Source organism: Andrena cerasifolii, chromosome 8, assembly GCF_050908995.1.
Source record: "Andrena cerasifolii isolate SP2316 chromosome 8, iyAndCera1_principal, whole genome shotgun sequence".
In the NCBI taxonomy this organism is placed as follows: domain Eukaryota; kingdom Metazoa; phylum Arthropoda; class Insecta; order Hymenoptera; family Andrenidae; genus Andrena; species Andrena cerasifolii.
In genome coordinates this window covers 15,986,982-16,010,247 of record NC_135125.1, presented here as the reverse complement: position 1 = coordinate 16,010,247, position 23,266 = coordinate 15,986,982, and the positions used below count along the sequence as shown (strand labels likewise).

General features: G+C 47.1%; 1 protein-coding gene across 16 annotated transcripts in view; it reads right to left on the bottom strand.

Annotated features, from left to right (window-relative positions):
* LOC143372619 (phosphatase and actin regulator 2) overlaps window positions 1-23,266 on the bottom strand; it is a 222,010-nt gene that overhangs the window by 5,849 nt on the left and 192,895 nt on the right. For 5 of the 16 annotated variants that reach the window (XM_076819008.1, XM_076819009.1, XM_076819011.1 and 2 more), the window contains 9 exons: window positions 17,224-17,424; window positions 11,460-11,693; window positions 10,936-11,191; window positions 9,465-9,497; window positions 7,628-7,773; window positions 3,195-3,351; window positions 2,157-2,212; window positions 1,924-2,027; window positions 1,579-1,751 (listed from right to left, as the gene is read on the bottom strand). In XM_076819008.1, coding sequence (XP_076675123.1) covers window positions 1,579-1,751; window positions 1,924-2,027; window positions 2,157-2,212; window positions 3,195-3,351; window positions 7,628-7,773; window positions 9,465-9,497; window positions 10,936-11,191; window positions 11,460-11,693; window positions 17,224-17,424 — 1,360 coding nt within the window. Of the gene's footprint in view, window positions 1-8; window positions 708-1,578; window positions 1,752-1,923; window positions 2,028-2,156; window positions 2,213-3,194; window positions 3,352-7,627; window positions 7,774-9,464; window positions 9,498-10,935; window positions 11,192-11,459; window positions 11,694-17,223; window positions 17,425-23,266 lie in introns of those variants that run through there. The other 11 variants (XM_076819010.1, XM_076819013.1, XM_076818999.1 and 8 more) reach the window with 10 other exon arrangements.

The following is a 23,266-nucleotide window of genomic DNA, read 5'->3' as shown; positions in this document are numbered from 1 at the left end:
AAAAAAGTAGTCATCGAGGAGTGGGTGCGACATTTATCGAAGGGGGGGGGGAGAGAAGATTCAACCCTTCGGGGACGGATGCTTGTTTCCCGGTTTGGACGGTATCTGAATGATTCTTGGTAAACGATTCTTTTTCTTTTTACAGTGGTTTCATCTGGGAGGAGTGCGCGCGGGTTCGAGAATGCTTGAGAAGACGAGGAGGATTGTTTGTAATGACACTTAGAATTGTTCTAGAGGTACGCTTTGTGAAAACAGAGAGGTGCAGGGGAGAATGTGTAAGAATTATTGTAAAGTGTGATTAATCTGTAGAATTTACGTGTCGGGGTGGTTGGTGCATTTCCATATATCGTTCAGGTGCGTAAAATTTGTAAAATTGGTGAAGATGTGTTTCTCGGGGACATGTATAATGAATTGTGACGGGTTTTAGAGAAGATTTAAAAGGGGGAATAGAGGCTCTATGGTATTTGTGTGTGCAACGATCAAGTGGGCCAACTAGTTGGCGACTTCCGTGGAGGAGCTTATCGTATCTATTTCCATTGGGTGACAGAGGAGCACAGTAGACAACTATTACTACGTGTAACTTGTCGAAATGACGAAGAAAAATTAAGGGAGGAAGACGGGAGGTTTGGTTATCATTGCGATACCTGCAGACGGAAACCAGGTCTTCGTATTGGTGTGTGCATTGAAAGATACCGTTTCATAGAAAACTGTAACATGTAATTTATGCGATAAAATCAATAAAAGTTAGCCCTCTTAGCAGATTTAAGATATATTTATAAAGTAGATAAAATAGTCTCTCTGTATTGATGCTATTCTCACAAACGACAACTCCAAAGCCGTCTTTCCCAAACTGGCAACCTGTAGTTAATTGTGCTCCGTCCACGGAGGGTTGATAACTGTGGTCCGAAAATCATCTATTAGGATGTTGCAAGATCTTTATCCGCGATTTCTTAACACGTCCACCACCAAGCGTCGAATATTCATCTTTCAAGAAACTTTTAAAGTCAGTAATTATCTTAAGATCTTGCGTTATAACTTTCTAGTTCTGCCAAGTACATAAGAATTAATACAACGAAATGCTGTCAAGTTAGATGAGAAATATTCTATGACATTAACATTGATGTTTAAAAAATAACCCTACGATTAAATCACAATTCTGTTCTAATAAAATACTTGTCCTTTGCCTCCATCGAATTTTCAAGACTAACCAAATTAGAAGAAGTATGCGATAAATAACTCGATCAATCGTGCAGTCAGCTCAGCTACAGGTTACTCTACCGAACTATTTAATCACAGGTTGCATCCAACAGGACACGCTTGGTGACCAACGTGTTAACAGCCACGTTTCATTCGAGTTATCGAAAGCTTTAGACGCTAAACATACCAATTCCTAAGGTTCTGATCGTTTTCGGATACCACACTGCGAAGGACACTCAGCCTCCCACATCAGACGTCGTTGGGACACTCGAATTTCGAACTCTACTCTGCTACACTACTCTCTGACCTCTACTTGTAAAAGCTACGACGGACGTGGCCTGGTGCAGGCCACCGTCAACTGCAAAGAAGATAAAAGCGTACCTGGTGAGGTGTCGGCTGTCTTCATGAACGGCCATCTCCGAACTCTTAAACTCGTTCAACTCCTTCCTAATGGCTGCCTTGTCCTTAGGAGTCAGCCGCGTCCAGGGCTTGTCCGCCCTTCTATCGTAGTCGTGGGCCTGCGTGACTTCGATGTAGTCGTTGAACCTGATGATCTGCGGAAGGAAACACCCACGTAATCTCCTGCATCTCTAAGCACCCGTACCCCACGTGACACTCCAGTGGCTCTGGATTAGCATCGCGCCTCCTCAAATACGTATCACGAGGCACAGAAGTGTCGCGTGCGAAGAGGCTTTAATATCAACACGTTTGACCACAGCGACGTACTTTCTTCTCTTTCAGCTCCTCGACGGTCGGTCGAAAGCTGAGCTTCCGCAGCAGGTATCGTTTCTTCTCCTCCTTCTGCTTCTTCTCCTCGGCCGGACTTTGCTCTGCAAGCAGATGCAATCTCCGTATCATCTATTCCCACTTGCGTGCCATTTATTTTATCATACGTCACGGGTGGGAGGGACTTGACTAGAGAGCTACCGGGAGATTTATTCGTGCAAAAGGAAGCTTACTTTTCAAGATGTTCCGCTCCTCCAGCTCCTCCTGGGTCGGCCGCATGCTCAGCCGCCTGCAACAACAATGCCACGCGAATCAGTGCTAGCCCATCGATCCGAATCCGCTTTCCTCGATTCAGCGGGAGGCTCGAACGGTCGAGGGAGGGCTAGATTTCGCTCGGAGACAAACAAGTGATTCACCGTGGTCAACTGCTCGTCCCATGATCCCGTGTAATCGCCTTTAGAGGCATCCGCTGCACCGACCTCGTGAATCCACAGTCGAGCATGAGTTCGTTTACAAACTCAAAATACGTCGCGCGAAGTGATAATATGCTTCTAAACAAGTCTTCCGGATCGATAGGGCTGCAATTCTCGCGATCGAAATTGAAGGGGCTTGGAGCTTCCCTCCCTAGCCCCTCCAGTTCTCCTCTCAAGACCCGCAACCCTTTAAATCGAGAACAGAAGGCGCCAAGGACTCTTCGAGGTGTGTGCACACTCGTAACGCGTCGATTCACGAGCACTGACCACGGTCCAGTCTGGGAATTCGCAGATGCCTCGACGGGGGCTCCCGTCTTGAGGAAACAACACCCCCCGTCGAATCTTCTAAATTTAACGGTTCCCTGCAGCTACACGATCGCGAGATGCATCGATACTCGCGAACCTCACTCGCCAGGATGCAATCGGTATCGCAAATTTCGGCTTCTTTCCTCACGCATCCTCTTTGGAGAACCGCACAGGATTCTAATAACGAGAAGTGAACATCGATTTCATAATTTAGAGAAATCAATGCTCAACCACTTCTTATTGATACTAAGTACTTATTGGCCTCCTTCTAGTCCCAGATTTAATGCTAGCCTCGCGCGTTTCTGTACCGAGGTACGTACGCGGTGCGAAGGAAATTGGGGGCTCTGTGGAAAATTTAGAAAAGGCGACAGGACTGACGAGGTTTCTGTTGCGTGGCGACAAAGATTGCATCCCTTTTGTTCGAGCACGGAAGCGTTGCTCCCGTTTCCAAAGCAAAATAAAGCGGGAAGAAAGGGCGACGGATCTTTTCACCTGATGAGCTTGGCACCAATTGCCTCCTTCGTCTCCTGCCTCTCATTGTCCGTCTGCAGCTGAAGGATGTTCCTGTTGATGAGCTCCTGCCTGTCAGGCCTCAGGGCTAACTTCAGCGACAGCGACTCCTTGCACGCGATCTTTGCTGCCAACCGACCTGCAATTACCACGAACAATTAGACCCTTAATTACGCCGCTTGCATATTCGCGGGATGTTCCTCCTCTACGATCTACTACGTCTTTTAACAACGGGGGATACTAGACGCTCGAGCCACCAAGCTCGGATTTCGAAGTGAAATCTGTGGCCAGTAGGTTCCTTTCCGTTCTCAAGTTCCGAGTATCCTATCGCTTATCAGCGAACTTCGAACAGTTCTCGAAGGAACGATACTTGTCCCAGTCTCTGGGCAGTCGAATTGACGACTGCGCAAAGTTGCAACGATTGTTTATCTGTCATAAATACAGAAAGACAGCATTGCTGTACTGGGAAACTCCAGTTCACTGTGCGCATTACTATCGATGAATTCTAAAGTTTAAGCCCTGATCGACACTCTTTCCTGCTCGCAGTAGACTCTTTCAGGGGCTATTTCTTATGGAACGGAACCGTCCTAGGGTGCGAGAGCATAGAGATACTACACCCTAGTGCACACAGGTTTCACTTCCACAATTTCACGCGGCCCTCTTTCCACGGCTGGACGTGGCAATAGATGTTCGTAAACGAAATCAGGAGAGTCGGAGGCGCAGCCGAATAGCTCCAGTAATTCCCACATATGCATGACGCGTGTGATCGCGAACGAATTTGATCGACGGCTTCTTTATTAGCGGCCATCAGCGTCTAACTACGTTAATCAAACGATCCACCATTAGTAGACGCCAGCATCGTACACTTTGACCGCCGACTACGCCGCTACCAATAACAGACGGCCATTATCGGCAATCGAGGCACGCGGTAATCCTTCGTCGAAGCGTTTTATTCTATTTTAAGAGCGGTTCGCGATTTACCGTCGACGACCGAGGAGCAGCTGGTGCTGCGACGCAGAGGAGCCTCGCGCTTGAAGGGCTCGATCGTGGCGCAGGCGATCGACAGGGTCGACGCGGTCCAGATCGACAGCATGGTGTCATCGCTCTTAATTCCACCCTCGTTTATCCGCTGTCGAACTTCCCCCGCCGAGGGAAACTTCGATCGAGAGCGGGACGCGAGATCCGGACTGCTTTCCCCCGCAACTTCACCAGGACTCGCTGAACCCCGCGATCGACTGTCGTTTCCCCCGGCTCGTCGAGCAGAAAGATGCTGAGCGCCGTCCTCCGCCGAGCCCCTCCTCAGTCGCGAACTTCGCCGCTACGAAAACTTGCAGGCTTCTCCCATGGAGAAGTCGCGCGAGCTCCGTAGGCGCGGTGCCACTAACTTTTCAATCGTGGCGATGAACGGTTCGCGGTAAACCGGCGCAAAACAACGGCCAGAAGCACACTGAGCCACTTGCCAGCTATCTTCGGGGGATTAATATAACCTTGGAGGCGTTTGCGTGATCGCGCGCCTGTCTGCGTGAATAAGCGTATCCCTGCGCGCGAGTATAATTAGTACGGCCCGCGAATACTGATCCCCAACGTGTTTGGCAATCGAACCACGGTGTTTTTAGCCGCGCCTTCGCGGCTTCTGTTGCGGCAGCGCGGCTACGACCGATCGCTCTTGCTCGTCGAACCGGGACTGCTGTGCTTCGCGGGGATATCTCTGTTTGTCGGCCTCAAGCGTGCTTGGCACACTTTCCCAGCGAGTCGCATCGCGAGCGAGAGAATCGTGGAACTGTTCAACGTCTTCGTTACATTGTCCTTGTCAAGTGTTACCCGAAAACCGCTCAAAGGGAGGGATCGTTAAGGAGCGATCGTTGCAATCAATTGTCAAGCAACGCCGGTTAAGACGAGCAAGAACGACGGCTGGAAAGAAAATTCCAATTAGGAGCGGCGTCCGTTGCAGTCCTCTATCGTTTCTGTAATTCGTTTCGCGGCAACGGAAATAGAAGAAAAAACTGACGAAGGAGAGACTCTGTATTGTATTTCTCGTTAAGCTCGCCAACTTCCTACCTGTCCCTCGCGGAAAGTTTCTGCCCGCGTCGCGGAATGTTATTAAAAAATGTTTTTCCTGACGTTTCCTGTTAAGTATCTCCCGTTCGTTCCCCCAATTACGTGATTGGAAATGTCGGGTTTGTAACAACATTGCCGCGAAATTCACGATCGCCACTTAATTTATCGTTAATAATGTCGTAGTGCTGACCGCGATGGGTTGGATTGAATATTCATTATACCGCGGAATATCTCATACCGAAACTGACTGAAAAAATTCCGAACGGAAAGTAATATGATTCAGTGGCTATTAAAAACTCACAGAGGAACTCCGCCGCGGAGGCTAATGAAATTTGGCCGTTGTTCAATTCGCGAATTAACTTTCATCTAAGGCATCGATCATTTCTGTAACTCTTAACCCTTCGTTGACACTCTGGGTGTGAGCCACCCATAAGTTGATTTTGACGCTCTGTATCTTCTATGTGCAAAATAAATACCTTTTTCCCAAAGCCAACTTACAAACTATTTTTTCTCTCAGAATATTATATCTGAACAATAACTCTGTAGATTTTCAGCTTCTAATATTAATATTTATAAAAGTTATGATTTTCTCAAGATTTTCTTCGTGCTTTCTCGACATATGGTAATCTAGATTTTTTTTTACAAAAACTGTGACGAAATTTCAATAAAAAAAACTATCAGAATACATTCTACAGACTTTGAAATTGACCGGTGATTTTTTTCATAACGATTAGATTCGTCAGATGGGAATGGCAGTCGTTCAAATATTGTTCTGGGTGTGAGCCACCCAGGTATGTCAAAGTTGATCGAAATAAGAGGTGTGTCAACGAAGTTAATAATTCACGAGTTCGAGAAGAGGCATTGAATCTTAATATATAAAGTGTTTGTGTGTTTATCTGTCGCCTAAAAACATTCGAATGGTAAACTCTGGGTTCGCGAAAGGTGTCTCGGCTCATTATGGCTAGCTAATCCAGATGAATGTGACTATTTTCAGAAAAAAATTGTATAAAATCAGAATCTAAATTTCGGGTGAAGCCGAGTAGTAAAGTGTAATGTACTGACCCTTTACTTATCGTTTTCCTCTGACTTTCTCTGCAAACATGAATCAGACTATCTACCCAAATGCTGCGTAAATGTAAATACTGCGTCGTCCCTGCTACCCATCGTCATCTTAGCTAATGCGTCACCTATCCAAAATCCTGCATTTCTGTCCTATCCCGTCATCCCGTCTCTTACATTCCGAAACCTTTAAAACCCCATCGCATCCCCTTATCCGGTAGCATTACTATTCTAAAAGCCACCAGTCTCAGTCACGGAGTCCAGTTCAAAACAGTTGAATCTCCAATATTCTTAATTTAGTTGAATAAATATGTTTATAAATATTATTCATAAAACCGGTAGTTAAATTATTCTTGTGTCCATTACAAAAGCTAGTGAGCGATAAACCTCTCGAGAGCAGAATTCTTACTCTCTGTGTGATTGTCAGACCGAATCGAGAGCTTCTTCGATGGGTAAAAACGTGGGATAAAAATTGTCTTGCACCCAGCTTCATTTTCAAGAACAAGTACACCTAACTGTCACTCCACTGAACAAACACCCGATAGACTATCGCACAGACAGTGCCATTAAGATTACCGATAGCATGCTTATCAGCGAGCCTAACAACCTGGCACTGCATCTACTAATAAACAGATTAATTCTCTACTGTCAGCACACACTGATTCTTCCATGTGTCATCGGAAATGAGTCACAAGTGGTGGCAAGTCCAATGACCAGCGACCTATCAACTTCAACTTTCGTCAACACCAAGTTCCTCGCAAGAACAATATTATTCTACATTCTGTAATTAATTTTATATCTAAGATTATCTCTTTTACCACCCATCACGGTCTAATGCAGAACTGACTAGGGAAGTTAGGCAAACCTATTTTTTGTTGGTGCCATTTTCTTTTCCGTGGAATATCTCTTGAATGGTAAGAGACATTGGAAATAAGTTTAAACAATTTTGCATCTTTTGTTATATCTACAACACTGCGTAAAAGTAATGATGGAATTAAAGATTGTTGGTGGGGGTATCTTGAAAAATATGGATTTTTCGATAATTATTTTTACGCAATTTTGTAGATATGAAAAAAAAGATACAACTTTTGTTTATACTTCTTTTCGATATCTCTCACTGTCCTCGAGATATTCCACGGAGAAGAAAATGGCACCAACAAAAAATAGGTTTGCCTTACGCATCAGCTACTCTACTTGCACAGCAAAGTTGCACAATTTTCTAAATTTCCGGGATGCCCAACTTGCCTTGTGAGCGAGTTTACTCCCTTCAAGCTATCCCGCAGCACGGTTCCACTTACTTTTCTCGTCGTCGTAGTCGTCCCTGTAAAGTACCTGCCCGTCGCCCGGGTCGCCGTCGACGTCCTCCCTGATAACGTACGGCCTCGCGTTCTCCTTGTTCTCCAGGGTGCAGGGCAGGGCCAGGCCGAATCTGACCGGTCGACTGCTGAAAGAATTGCCGAGGAAAATGGCCAGACGTTAGAGAAAGGTACCCTCGCGTTGCCCCGTCGATCGCTGGTCCACGCTACTTGGAGCCCAGCGTTCTACTCTACGGACGTTTCAAGTACGAGATGCGGATATGGAGGGGATGAAACAACGCCGGCGACAAAGGGGATGGGATTGAGAATGCAGATTGTGGTGGCGTCGATGAAGATAACAGAAGCAACTTGCTGGGGCTCTGCGCGACACAGACGTCCGCCTCTGAAATGGGGTTATCAACGACGTCGACGCGGATAACCGTTCCCTCCGCGATGGGAATTGCCTTTTTTCCCGGCCGCTTACGATGTGTCTGCGATCCGCCGAGCGGCTGCTGCGATTTTTTCACATTCGATGGAACTCGGAAACGGATGATATCGTTCGGATAATTGGATAGCGACGTGGCTGCGAGGTGTTTGTTTCTGTTACAATTGCTAGGGGATAGGGGCTGGAAATTCGATTGATCTGCTATGAGGGATTTTGCGATGCAGGATTTTGTACATTCGAGGGGGTTGGGGGCATCAAATAAGGGGTTTGTAAGTGGGAGAATATTTTAAGAGGTCTGAAGTCTTAACACCTTGCACTTGCATCATTTTGATGTTTGATAAATTGACTATATTGTTTAGGTAGAAGTATTATTACGAATCGAGGGATTCAGCTGGAATTCAGAGTGCAAAGAGTTAAGGCAAAAGCGTAGACAGTAACAGAAACTGAATCGAACGCGTGAAAAGGGTTTTCAAATATTACTATAATTAGCATGTCTAAACGACTGGATTTGTGCGACTTGTTCAAACACCTAGGTGGTAATGAAACTTAAGCAATCCTTCAGTGGTAACTTCTACTACGTTCAACGATATTCCAACACTAGCATTTCAATAATAAAGGAAAAGCGTTCGAAGCATCGTTAATCAATTTTAAACACGCTATCCAAATTACCACAGAAGAGTGCACAAAAGTGGCTAAATCGTTACTGAATCAAGTTCCCACGCTCTGTGCACCACTCCACCAAACAACCGTGTAATTCAACCCGAAAGAAGCCCCAGAAGCCTGAAAATTTGCTGGCAAACCGCTTCGTCCACGAGCTTCTACGCCGACGAAGCGAACGAGCTAACAAGCGTCGAAGCCGCGGCGATGAGAAACGCAAGGGTGAAAACGGCGAAGGAACGTCAGCGGGCTCTGACGTTTCTTAATCCATTCACGGCCGCGAGCGGCTCGAGCTCGATCCGTCACGGTCAAGATCGGGATCCTCGTGCTCGTCGATCGATGGTTCGAGGCTCTCGCGCGATAATGGAATAGTATGAAGCGTAGGCGAGAGTTTATACATGGGTTTCCCTAAGGTTTTCTCATGCTTAAGGTCGTATGTACACCATGCTCGCGGCGCTCTTGGTGCTGACACACAGAGAGACAAAAAAGAATAGAAGAACAGTTGAAAGGTTAGTAACAGGTGGAGAAATGGGTGAAAAGAAACAGATAGAAGATAATGAGTGAAAGAGAGAGAGAGGGGGGAGAGAAAAAGAGAGTGATACGATAAAATTGTTAGTTCTCTGCGATCAACCGCCGTGGATAAGACAAATATTTATACATTTATATATATATTTATATATATAGATGTGATACACCATATCGGTTCGCGCATGCTTAGTTAGACCAATGATCAATTACCATATTTTGATCCTAGGCCTCAACGGTGGCCTTCTGGTTAAGCATAAGAAAAATATGACACTTTACTAGTGACTGATACATGTTAATGGGGCAGATGAGAGAAGCGTGTGTCGTGGGATTATTCTCTCGATAATCCCACATCCTTCCACCCCTCCGGAGCATCGTTCTCGACCCCTTCGATTCGAGCTCCCTCGAAATTCGGTCGGATTTGTCGATTTTCGGGACCCGAATAGACCCCTGCACACTTCAGTCGCGAAATTTGTACTTATTCGATTAAAAGCTTTGAGATTTTAATAGGGAAATAGTTATTTAACGAGTCTACCTGCATTGCATTCTCGAAAGAGGAAATTTTCTACGGCGAATTCGGTATTAAAATGGGATAGCGGTGGTGTACTTTTCATCCAGTTTGAAGTGTAGCGGCAGATACGTTCGCGACGTCGACTATTCGTCTATGTCTGACCACATAGTGGGCGTTACTACTTACCCGCTTTATCCAGCAAGGAAACATCTCAGCAGGAGTTTCTCACGAGTTTCCCAAGTTTCACCGAGCACGGCGAGCTTCTCAAGAATTTTTCAAGGTTCTTCGATATCATATCGAGAATTTATCGTTTCGAAAATTCATCGCGTTCACAATAAATCTGATCTCGTCCTCTTTGATCTGACCGTTCCCTTTGATTGCTAGTCACATAGATTGATATCCCCTAGTCCAGAATCCAATGCAGTTCGCTTTCACTACTATCCTAATTATATAAACTCCATAATTGCTTTCCAAGATGTAGACAATTAAATCCTCCCTCGTTGGAGGAATCGAGATAAACGATAAGTCGTTAAGCAGCTGCGAAACAAAAGTGCGTGGAGTCGATTCGCTCGATATTTCACCGTGAGCTTTCGAGCACGCCGCGCGTTTCGACTAACGACACGCCCGTCGAAATGAGAGAACGGGGCGAGCGCGATCCAACTGGATAAATGATCAAAAGAACTTGACAGAAAGAGATAGACAATGCGGGGGGGTACGATGCATGTGTGCGCGTGAAAGAAATGACAGGGCTATAGAGGGTGAAGAACGATGTTCCAGACGAGCCGGGCTCACTCCTCAGGGTTTCGAGACGCTCTCATTTCAAGCCCGAGGTAATTAAACTCGCGAAGAAACGGATTCCATTGTCTAGTGCCTCCAAAAAAACGTTTAAACGCAAGTGGAATCGAGCAAAGGAGCTTCTTATTTCGCTGGCAATCTTTGAACGCTCGTAACCATCCGAAGAAGGCCCATTCTTCGCGTCGAATTTTGTGTAGTGTCGAGTAGAGAAAGACTCGCGAGCTTACACGGATCTCTGCACAATCCTTCCTAATCTCGTCGATATTTAGATCCCCGTCTCATTGATTTCTGGAGAAGCTGACGGTCGCTAAGATCCTTGGCTACCGAGTCTTTCCAGAATAAATGATTTTGAAGAGTTCCTCTTAGGGATTCGCTTACAATCGTACTAACTTGAAAGCGTGCAGCTCCTGGCGAAGCGTCAGCGGCCTGTTCTCCTGCGTGGGCGTGTTCTGCGGCGTTCCGGGCCCACTTCCTGACCCCCTTTTCTTCAATACGCTCTTCAGGGGCATCGCGTGGAACTTGGGCTCCTTCGCGGGGATCTCCTCGACCCTGGACGTGTCGATGGTCGGGTCTGGCTGGGTCATCCTGTGCATGTACATGTCCTCCTCCTCCACGTCGATGTCCTCCGGGTCTTCTGAAAGCAGGCAGAATGTACACTGATGCGGGATGTTGCGACAAATGCGGGTGAAAGGAAATACAACGATCGCTTCAACGGAATTCGTGTTCAAAGAGATTCGAAGCGTTCTGAAATTCTTACAAGATATCCTGCTAGTTCGATTATCTAAGACTCCACGATTCTCATTTAATTTCTCTATTCTGTTCCCGCGTAAACGTTCCGATGAAATTCTATCGAAGAGTCATGGATCTTAGAAATCTTCTGAACTCGAGCGAGCCGTTCGTACCTTCGTCCTCGTAGTCTGCCGTTAGAGGGTTCCGTAGTTGCCTCTGCTTGGTCAACAACAGGGTGGGACTCGAAGAGCTGAACATCGGCGGGGGCGGAATCGGACCGATCTCGCTTAACGGAATCGGCGGTTCCGGGAGCTCCGACAGCATCAGAGTGTTCTGAGGCGGGAGAGGGTAACACCTCTCGATCACCTGCTGGTTCTCGTTGCTTTGGTCTAGGACCCCCTTCTCCACTGAAAGCACACGAAAAGATGCGCTGGTTAGTTCGTTTCGACAGAGAACAAAAATTCCCAAGGCACATCGATTGAACGGAATAATATCTGTATCATGTGAAAAAATCAGGATTCAACTTTAAATAGCCGCCATTTTGTTTTAAATTAATATTTCGGAAAATTCCCTCCGTCAATCTGAGGATGCGTTAATATATTAACGAAATCTTATTTGTATTTTGATTTTAGATAATCTGGTTCCGAATGGCAGTGCTCACCGCAAAAACAAATTTTTAAAAAGGCTTCTCGGTGGATGTGGTTTATTATTTTATTATAAACGTAAATATTTTTGAACGAAAAAATTACCAAATGTTCTTTAAATGTTTCTCTTTTAAGTGCAAAAAGTTTTGTAAGAATATATGCTTCCGCTTTTTCAAAAAAAAAATCACAAACATTCGCCTCTTTTCGGCCGCCTGACTAGGTATAACCCCTATACACATTCAACATCCTTTCACAATGGTCGATTCTAATAATCTTCACGATTTCAGGACAAAAAGCACACGCTTCTCAAAATGAACAACTGCAATTCATTTCACGATTCTTCTCTGCAAAATTTCGCCCGCTACATAAATGACAAATAACGCGTAATATTTAACATCAATAATTGATACTGCACCAACGATTCGCAAACCCACATTACTCAAACCCTTGAGACTTACGTGGCACGCCAAAACACTTCCACTAACCGTGGCGCGCGAGAGAAACGTTTTCATTGGAAATGTCGAGTATTTATACGAGGTTATAGGAATGCAATACACTCGCTGGGAATGTCGCGAACGTTGGACCGTTTTATTCATAGACACGGTGGCTCTGGTTGGAAAAGAGTCGCGTGCCAATCCTTTCGGGGAATATGATTCATCGCGGACGTATAGCCGGCGGAAAGTTTGGCAAACACGTGGCATCGCCTCGCTCCCGCGACGAATTACGAGAATTCCGCTCTGGAAGCTTACCCCTCGGCGCGCGGAATCCTCCCCCGCGACGTGCACCGCTGCTCCCCGCCTGGTTCCTTTTTAGCGCGCGCTGATGTATTGGTCGTGTCACGGTTCATTTGTCACGCAACGCGCGATCCACCGGGCGAAATGTGATAAATGAATGCTGCGCTCCGTCGGTGCACGAGACACTGCGTAATTCCCGTAATATTCGCAGCGACGCGGGGATTCCACGCGAGGTCGCGATTTTAAAATTGAAGCTCTTTCGCGCCCCGATGCCTCGCGAGCTGTAGTCACGGTTATCCGTTACGAGGCAGCGAGCGACGTTCATCGCCGCTAGATATTCATATCCGCGACGAACAGTTGCCGCGCGGTATTTTCGTTTGTCAAATAACTGACGCGAGAAGATGAAAAAGATAGCCTATCTTTCACCCCGGAATTACACTTGCGTTCGTCCCGCGAAAAGGTCCGGTCCGTGGAACCTGGTCCCGAGCGTGGAATTTTAATTTAAATTTCCTTTCATTTTCACGCGAGATTCCGAGTTCGCGTCGGCTAAAAAGAATCTTAATTAAAGGACCGTTCAGTTCCGCACCTGCGAGCTTTTCTGCTCGTTTCTTGCATTCGCGCATCGTTTGCTGCCGCGTTTGTTTGTCCGAGGTAGTCTGCGCGTTACACTCGCCGCTCGCCAGGAGAGCTCTGCTACCTTCCGACGTTGCACGCAGGGAAATTTCGTCAACGTTTCGTTCGAAGGTGTTCGTTCTATTTGCGGTAGAAATTTCTTGACGCCTCCCGACCCGCGTCACCGGCATCATTTAAAGTGCAAAACAAGCGCAGATTTCGCAGCTTCGACGCGGCGACTGTGTCAAGAGATCAAAGCACGCGGCGAATTTCTCGTAACATCCTTTCCCCGGCATTTTAAGCAACTCTGCGGGAACAACCGATGACACCTAACCGCGCTCCGAAATTCTGGCAGGGCAGAACTTGGGGGATAGTTTCGGGAGATCGCTGAAATTCCGCAGATTCTCGGCAACGGAGTCACCGCGAGCCGTGAACCAATTCCCAACTCGTCGGGGCCGTTAAAATCGATCGTCGGACCACTTATCAGCGACGCTAACTTCCCATCTGCTGTTTAGCACGTAATTGAAACGCTCGATCCGCAGAGGGATCTATAAATAAGAATTTACACCGCCCTCGGAGACGCGAACAGTAAATTTTTCCAGAATTTACAATCCACTGGCGATCGGGGATTGCCTAACGTAAAAGTTTAAGGAGACGTTTCCCTTAGCTTGCAATCGGGATAAGATGTTTCTTGTACCAGGACGATGGATCCTCGAGGCTAATTTGCAATTGAAATAGGGGCGATGTTTCAATGGTATTGTAATGTCTCCGTCTTTTCATTTATAGATCGTTCGGTTTTCAATCGTTTCAGCTGTATTTTAAAGCTCTGTCACACGAAGATCCTTTTCAAATCCTTACTAACAGAGTTAACGATAAATCTTCTTGTTAAACTGAGTAACAACTATTAGCAGCAGCATAAAATAATGTACAGATTACCGGAGGTGCAGATCCGCAGGTGCAAAGTGCGAGGAAGTAGCAGAACGTAAAGGGAGCAAGGGAAATAGGTCCGTCTATGGTCAGCCAGAAGCTCTCGCCCTATAACTCCCGCTGCTTCCATTATTTAAAAAAAAAACGCATCCAACAAAAGTCATTTGCATTAACACGAACTACACAGACATACACAAACTCATCAGGAATTCTATTTAAGAATCACAAGCTCCACATCCAATTATCTTCCAAAGACGCAGCAAATATCCCTCCATGCTTCACGAGCTTGGAAAACCCTTTTAACATAACGAAAAAACAAATGCTCAGAAACACGCGTCACTAAACCCTCCTTTTCCCCGAATCCTCCCGTTTTTCCAGGCCTCGGATCGCGCCCCCCAAACGATGCAATTTCGTCGGGGGATGCGACCCCGTCGTGTCTTTCAGAGCGTCGTGATCGAACGAGATTCTTGGGGAAAGAACAAACGACGTTTCTCGGGACGAGAAAGGATCATCGGGTTGGGGGGATAAAAAAGGGGGCTAAAAAGGTCCGTGGGAAGTCAGCGAGGTGATTAGAGGGTGTAGCCTCGAAATTCCATGTGTCTCGAGGCAAAGGAGAAGAGCGGAGGTGAGAACCCATTACCGACTTTATTTCCGCGGGAGAGAGGTGGCACGCTGCCTTCTGGGCGTCGCAGATCTTTGACAGACTTCCGGCTAAGTGCCCGCGACAAGCCTGCTATTTGCCAGAAGACGTTTTAATGCTTCAGTTAGCGTTGACGAGGCGTCGCCAGGCACAAACTTGCCTGCGCATCTTCATTGCCACGGGGTTATTAAGGCTTTTTGATCGATCGAGCGACACTCTCCGTGCTTTGCCCCATATAGCCAGCGAGTATCGACAATATACGGCGCTCAGTCCCGCCGATAGGTGTGTATAATTAAACAGGCGGGGGAAGTTAAAGTTAATCGAATTCCTTCGATCAAGAGGAAACTTAAAGCGCGAGCATAGTCTGCGGCAAAGTCTGTTAAACGGAGGTGTTAATGCTGCGTTTTCTGAGGAAGAAGATTTCGAAAACACCCCTCGACTATGTTGGCACGAGGCACGAAGCTTCGAATCACCGATTCACCGTTGCGGTTCAGCTCCTTGGTGTCAAAGAAAACGGCTACCGCGCGAGATGGACGGAAAAAGAGCAGAACGCCTTCGTCTTTAGCCGGAGCTTAAAGTTTGCATCGATTCCGCGGGAAATTTGCCCGGAACCTAGCAAGCGAACGATAAACTTTCGTGTGCCGTCGGTCTCTCCGCGAATCGCCTTTAAAACTCCCGTTTACCTTTCGAACTTCAAAGTTCGCCTTTATCTCCGACTTGCCCTTACCCCGCCCACCCTCGCGAATTTACTTTCCAACAAAATCTTCCTACGTATACACAACTGCTATCGAGAGACACGATCTCGCGAAGGGTTTCCCGCAGATCTTAGCGCAAACTGTGGGGAAACATTTAGATAACGCGGCGACGCGAGATTCCTCGTCTAATGGTTAAAAGGAATTGTTTTACACCTCCCATCTTATATAGAATATTTAACTCAACGTGTCTTTAGTATCACTAAAATAACATTCTCATGCAATAATTGCGTTCTTTCCACAGAGTCTTATGTTGTATTAAAAAGGCACTAACAATTTGAAACAGATAGAGGTTCCCGGCAGTGGAGTTGCGGATGCGTCCGACCATACGCGGACCCCTTTCACTCGCGCCCTGTTTCCCTTTCACATTCCGCTCTTCCTTTGCGTTTCAGTCGCACTTATTATACATTGCCGTAACTTCTCCTTCTGCATTATCCCGCGGATTGTTACGAATAAAACTCGGAGCGAATAAAAGCTTCGGAAGTTGCGCCACTTCTGTTCGAAGATCTTGCGTTACGTCGCTGCTTACTCTTTCGCGGTGCTACTTTCGCTGAATACTCTCCTGCGCGCATTTGGAAGAAAATATCACGATGAGCCGAGAGATCTGAATAGACCGCTGTTTAAAATGCGACACAAACCCGTGGAACGATCGATCCCTCTCAACAATTCTGCGCTCCGTTTCGCGGAAAGAATAACGCAACAATTTTCTGATATTGCGCGTCGATACAAGGTTCCATTATAGGAATTTAATAGCTCGCTCTGATGAAAAAGGAGCAAGCTACGCGATATTAAATTGGCCGAGAGTTCCCTGGTAATAGTAAAATCGCGATTTAACTGGCGGGGTGTAATATCGATACGATACTGTCTCGTTCGATATAACGTCACGTTATTCCCTGCCCAGGCCGCGCAACTTTTTTTTCTCCCTCACCTCCCTCGCAACCTATTATTTCAATCGTAGAGCGACGAACGTAATCTGAAAAGCCGATAATCTGTATAAGCCGGTCGTATTATTTTTACTACCTTCTCGCGTCCGATATGGAGCGTTTCATCGAACGGATTACACCCGAACGCTTGTAATCTGGCGCAAGGGACGCCGAGCGTCCGCAGAGAAATCGATGCGACCGACCTGGCAATTAGAAGTTACGCTTCTTCGCAAAAAGAAACGCAAATGTTGAGTGAAATCACATTAGATGGTTAGTAAAAGCATTGCGCGAGCTCTGCTTCCAGAAAGAAAGGGACTCCTCCGACAATCACAGCTCAGTCGCTCACGGACACGTGATCACGGTGTGACCACCTTCGATCGCGGAGAAACGAAAGCAGCGCGACTAAATAACCCGGATACCTTCACCCTGAACCAACATCCCCAAGCAAATACCATCTACGGTTCCATTATCCTAGACCAGTCTCCTTGTCCTACAGCACCGAAGAAGCGGAGAGTTCGAAGCGGCACGAGAGCCGTGCTCTAGATTCCCTTCGAGCTACGCCGAATATCCTACGGATAAGTCAGCCAGAGAGGAACGCTGAAAGAGAGCTGAAAAACTCGAGGCGGTGCGAAAGCTAAGTGTTAGATTCCTCTGCCCGTAAGTCTAGCGCTAGTGTCTGCCGTCTACAGATCAAACGGTACTCACTGTCGAACAAGATCAGTCTCCTGGCTACCACCCTGGCTTCCAGGGTGTTCGGCCTGCACGGCTTCTGCTGGTCCCCTGAAATCGGGGGTGCAGCAGAGACCGGCACGCTGCCGGCCGTGGCCGTGCCATGATTCGCTTGCGGCTCAACGCTCGGCGATACCGCGCCATTCGCACTCTGTTCAGTCTTTTCCTTCTTCGGCTCTGCAACAGAAAAAAAAAATTTCGAGACCGTCAGAGCGGACCGGTGAAAACGATCGGGCATCGCGGGGCCGCCGCGCCGATTCTTACTTCGTGGGAGCTCGATTGTACGGGAGCCTGAATATTTAACTCCCTTCGAAGGTATTCTTTGTCCAATTTTATTGCTCCTCCTTGCCCTGAGTGGGGGTTACAGTTATAGAGGCGCGATTCTTCGAGGAGCAGAGAGCCGCAGGTCGAACCTTGGAAAGCTGAAGCTTGCCCTAACCGTGACACGTGTGTACCTTCGATCTGTATCAAGAGTTAGCCAGAATGGTTTGGGGTTGATATTAAAGAAAGCTGAGGGAAGAGAAGAGGTTCCAACGAGGAACTGCAGGGACATGTTCATGAATCTATATCTCATCCGATTCTATTCTAATGAACACTCCCGATTGTAATTATCATTGAACGAATATAAAGTTTTCAATGGAATCAAGAATTCACGAGGGATTCTCCTCCCCATTATCCAGTGCGCTAATCTTCTTTAATGCGCAGCTTCCGTATGTCGCAAAATGTACTCATTTTGGGAAATAGCTTTTTTTCGGGGCGAGTAGAACGTCGTAGAAAGATCCCTGTTAAATCGTCGAAACTCCCGACTATTTCGCTCCCGGGATGTCCTCTTTTTCCCCCATTGTTTCATTCGCCGCTCGTTTCACTGCGTTTTCAGAGCCACGTTCGACGAGCTCGCAGAACGCCGCTGCGAGGACAGCTGGAAATCGCGATCTCTCCTGTGCAACCGTGGACAATAGACTTACGCGTTTAATATTTTCACGTTAATCGCGATTTACGCCGGACACGCTGGACTAACAAGCTTTATTGGCGAGGAAAAAAAATCGTGCCAGTAGCCTGCGCGTTACGTTTGTTCTAATTAAGCTTGACTTCGCTGCGTTTGTCGTCGTTGCTGGCCGGATAGTTCAGTGCATCGTGGGAGAAGAAGGAAACATAAATTCCAATAGTCCTTTGATTTCCTGACTTTTAAATTTCATTCAGTTTTCGCTGGGGTGTTCCGCTAACTCTGTTGCAAATTATTTCCTAAGGGTATTTTTAAGTAGGCGTTACAAACTCTGTGGCATGTAGTGCCTAAGGGAAAGTTTGAAGGAATCTAAACTCCGCGAAGTACACCGAGATTTCGGAACAGCCGTTTCGGGGAACGGTAAACGCTCGAGTCCAAGAATATAAAAGAGGAAGCGTTTACGGTCGTAAAGAAAGGATTCGTCATACGGGACGAATTCGCGCGGATAGAAATAAAACGGGCGATCTCTTTGCCAGATGCTGGTCCAGATCGTTGACCATGCCACGTCGCGTCACAGATTCCCTCTGTTTTTGTCACATTTCAACAGAAAGCGCCCGTGGGACGCGCGCACGTCGAACGTCATCGCTGAGTAACTCCACTTTTTTTCAAGACCGAGGATATTTCGGGGCGAGACGCTGATAGAAACTACGTTCCAATCCGCGTTCCGCTTCCCTTTCGCGATAGAAGCCTTTGGCTAAAAAGGGAAGAAGCAACTGTTTCGCTAGGTGCACTGTTTCAAACGCAGCTTGCTAGCAAACTAAAACAGTCAATTGGCGACAGAAGCTGTTCTTCCATTGCGAGTGCCAAATTTTTGCATTTCCCTGATGGTTTCTCTAGTAACCTATTACTCATGCAGTGCTCGTGCAACCTTCTCGACAAATTACAGTAGCAACACCGTGAATAGAACGACCTGATCGCAGATTGAAGCAAACACAATAATAGCAACGCGGTGAAAATTCTTCGGACAAATTATCTTCCGCACTATTTCGGTATAAGATATTTTTCATACTCGATCAGTATTGAATCTCTAAGAGGTAGGAGACAGAAAGCCGTAGTGCTTGCCGACGTTATCGATCGTTCGTGTCCGGAATAATTGATGGAAGGGCGATCGTGGGAATATTAATACCCACGCGTGTTTCATCGCAAGTGTCCATAAAAATCGTTCGAACGCGGCGTATACAGAGGCAGGGCGATAATTAAAGGCCCGTGGCTGGCCGGGTCGGTCGACGGGGGCCAGCCAAAAACGTATCAACGCTGGTTCGAGGGACGCGGAACGAGACTGAGCTCTGGATATCCGACGATGACGGATCACCGAGCGAAATGAGATTTTCGTCGGCTCGTGAATAACGCGATACAACGCTCCCTCGGCCTTCCACGTCTGCCGGATTTCCCCGGGATAGTTCCTCGACGTCGACTTGGAAAGGCGCCAATGGAATTCCGTGAGCGCGTCGTCGTCGACGTTACTAATAACGTCAACAATGTAGAGAGAACGAAGGTCGAGTGGGCTGACGGAGGGAGATCGACGTTGGGAATATCTTGCATGGGGGCGCAGCGAGAAGCACGCGGAAGGATTTCACTGCGAATTCCGTTGGACAGTTTACTAGAGCCAATCTCTCTTCAACTTTCCAATTCCCTTTCTTCCCTTCGAACCGATCTGCAAATTTAAACGCGCGACCGGTTCTAGCGCAGGGTGGGAGGCCTTGCGCTTTAACAAGAATGATCGATTATTTCACTGGGGAGGTGGAATTGGGACCGTTGTTAAGGTTTCAATAAACAGATAGCCTTAACCCCTTATCGGTTCCCGCGTCGATTCGATTTCAAGATCGACTTCATCGCAGCTGATCTCACTGAGGAGACAGACACTTTCACTCCTCCGGAATATTAAATCTATTCTGTCACGAGGTTAGCACAAAGAACATCGACGAGACATTCTCACCTTCTCTCGAGCTGCACTTTCTTTCGCTTCTATTTTTTTAAGTGGACACTCTAACTAGCCACCTTTGCGACGGTGGCACACCTGCCTCTGAATTTATCTTTGCGGAGAATCAATTGCTGCGACGCCTCTCATCGAGTCGTTCTGTTCTAAGTGGAATCAAGGGGATGTTAAGTCCAAGATCCCGTTCCATTTACAGCTGGATGACGAACGTCACCGATTACCGGGCACGCGGACGCCGTTCCGCATAGTAGGAACGCGCGGACGAGACTGTTAGAAACTAGAAACTTGCCACCAGCTTAAAATAGATATGAAACGTCGGGCGGATTGCGTCGACGACGGCCACCGACACGCGTCCGACCTTCTCCCCTCGACGTGGCGTCCCTCGTTACCCCAGATTCCTCGTTGTCATTAGCTGTCGCGGAGACAACTCGACGCACTTTCGACGGCAATTTATCGAGGCGCCCAGCTCGACTAAATCGAGGGACGAAGGTGTCCTGGGCTTCTACGAGTCTCTCTCATTATTCACTAACTAGTCCCTTAATTAATAAAAAATCGTGATGCCCTCTTAAAGCATCGTTGGATATTCAATAGTCCAATATTCGTGAAATGGTTGAGCCATTAAAAATGAGTAAATCGGGTATCACGGGCGGACTTGATCACGTGTGATTGGTGATCGAAAGATGTTCGCGTGCGGAGGCTTAGAATGAATACAGTTTGTCAGTTTGTCAGAGAGTAAGATGAAACCTCGTCAGCGAGTGTTCAACAAAACAATAAGGCAAGTATAATTAGAACGTGTTCTATTTCATTTTAACGCATAGCTCCATCTAGGGGTGGTATTGCGTTAAAACATTCGGTGTTATGTAAGTGATCACGAAGCACAGAGCAGATTTGTGACAGACAGTGCATAGTACGTGGTAACGGTGAAAGGTACACATTTGAATGTTCTTACATTTCTCTATTTCATTCCTTGAACGCAGGAAATGTCTTCAATACTCGATAAATTGATCACAGCAATTACTTTGATCGATGAAAATTTTCCATCTACTTGTATATTGCTCTTCTGAACCCCTATACTCACTTTTGTTCGAATTATATCTTTACTCCGAAACTATCCGGGGACGCACGCTGTATTGTCAATCGGTTCGGGGTCAATGTCTGCACGGAACGCGAAATATTAACTCAGAACTGTTTGAATAATCCAGTGGCGGTAATTACCCGTATAAATCTGCCCCGCGGCAGCGAGACACACGACCGAAATAATTCACGGACTGTAGCAACGCCGAGGGAACAACTTTCTTGCTCGTTGAATACACCGACCGAGCCAACTTTGGCTCGCTCGCGCAGTTGTCCCACGAGATTCCGCTTGCGTTTTCTATGCCAAGTGCACCGACGCTGCACGCACCGCACGCATCCCCTTGCATCACGTGTCGTGCACCACTTGCAGGCACGTGCCAAAAGCGAGCAGAGTACTCGTCATTTACCAGCAGCCATCCGATTCCAACATCTGGCTAACACTCGCGCGTCTACACTGATAGCGAGTCGAACCCCTGAATCATAGCGTGACAATGAATAAAGTCGAGAAGCCATTAAAACCCAACAAAAAGCTAGCAACCGACCATCGAAATATTAACACCGTCCAGCAATTTATTACTCGGTTCTCGGTAATTAATTCGCCAGCAAGGGAACGATTAATCATTAACTATCCAGAACGCGGCCCACGTACCGTCAACAAGTGCCTCGTTGGATCGATCAACCGCGCGAGTGGAAACAGACAGTAAAAGCCAGACGCCGCCGTGAAAAATTCATGCGATCAACGTCGTTAGCTCGTACCGTGTTCGCTAAATTGCCATAACGAACCACGCCGAGCTTCGTCCCGCATAAAGAGGACCACCGTTCCTCTTCCACGTCCCTCCGCGATGCCGTTTCTTGCTCGCAGCACCGAGGAAACGTTCAACGAGCAGCCCGTGCGGTGGATTATGCCGTTGACACAATATGCGAGGGGAAGCGATGTGCATAATAAATGAGGTCCTTTAGCGAGAGGCGGGGGAAGCTTCATTGGAAATTATTTCGGAAAATACAGGGAATACGGGCACTGTGGCTTCGGAATTATCGACAACTCAAACTTCCAGCTAGCAACTTCCCCCCTGCCACGTGTTCCATGCCAGTAAATAATCGCAGACTTCTTCGTTTAGTGGGCGAGAATTTTTGCCAATATTCTATTATTTTTCGTGGATTGTTACTTTATACTTTTAGCACGCACAGTATATTTTTTTCGTAATGACAGCATCGATATATTAAAGCAGAAAGTTACAGATTTAATCCTCTTCTAACATGACGTGACCGGTTTCATTGAATGTCAGTTTTATCAATGATTCTTTACTGACGTAGGCTGGCGTATGGTTGTTGGAAATGCCAACAGCATTTATCGTTTCGAAATGACCCCGACGCGTTCACGAAGGTATCCCCGATTCCCTCGTAACCAACTCTATCAAATCCTGAGCTATGTACACATCGGAGCATCAGCAACTAGTAGTACGAGTCAACCATTTCCGTCTACATAGCAATTCAAGCTCTCCTACCCCATTTGCTTTTCAAAACATAATTCTTTACAGCTTGAGAAGAGTCGCCTGTGTTTTATCAGCGCGAAATCTTTGCACAGAATTCCAACGTCGCGAAGCGAAGAGGAAAGGGTGTCGCGACGCGTTCGTCGGAACAGAACAGGATGTTAGGGGTGGGAAGCGGTATCGATCCTTTGCCCCGCGTCGACTTCCATCCGAAACGATAATACTAAACTGCAGTTTCGCATCATTGGGCCAGCAACGCGTGCAATAAAGGCCAACGTTATCTGGCAACGGCATTGTTTACGGTTCGCTCGAGTTTCGAGGGTGCTCCGCTGATTTTTCCCTCTCCCCCCTCCCACCTCGCTCCCGCCCTCTTATTTCCATCGACTCTGGCTGCGGTCGCGCAACAACAGTTGCAACTGGGAACTTCGCTACCGTTTATCGGCGGTTTCCCCTCCCTGCCCCGCCGCCGCGAAAAACTAGAAGTTCCCGTAATTGCTTCCAGCTAACGGAACGACT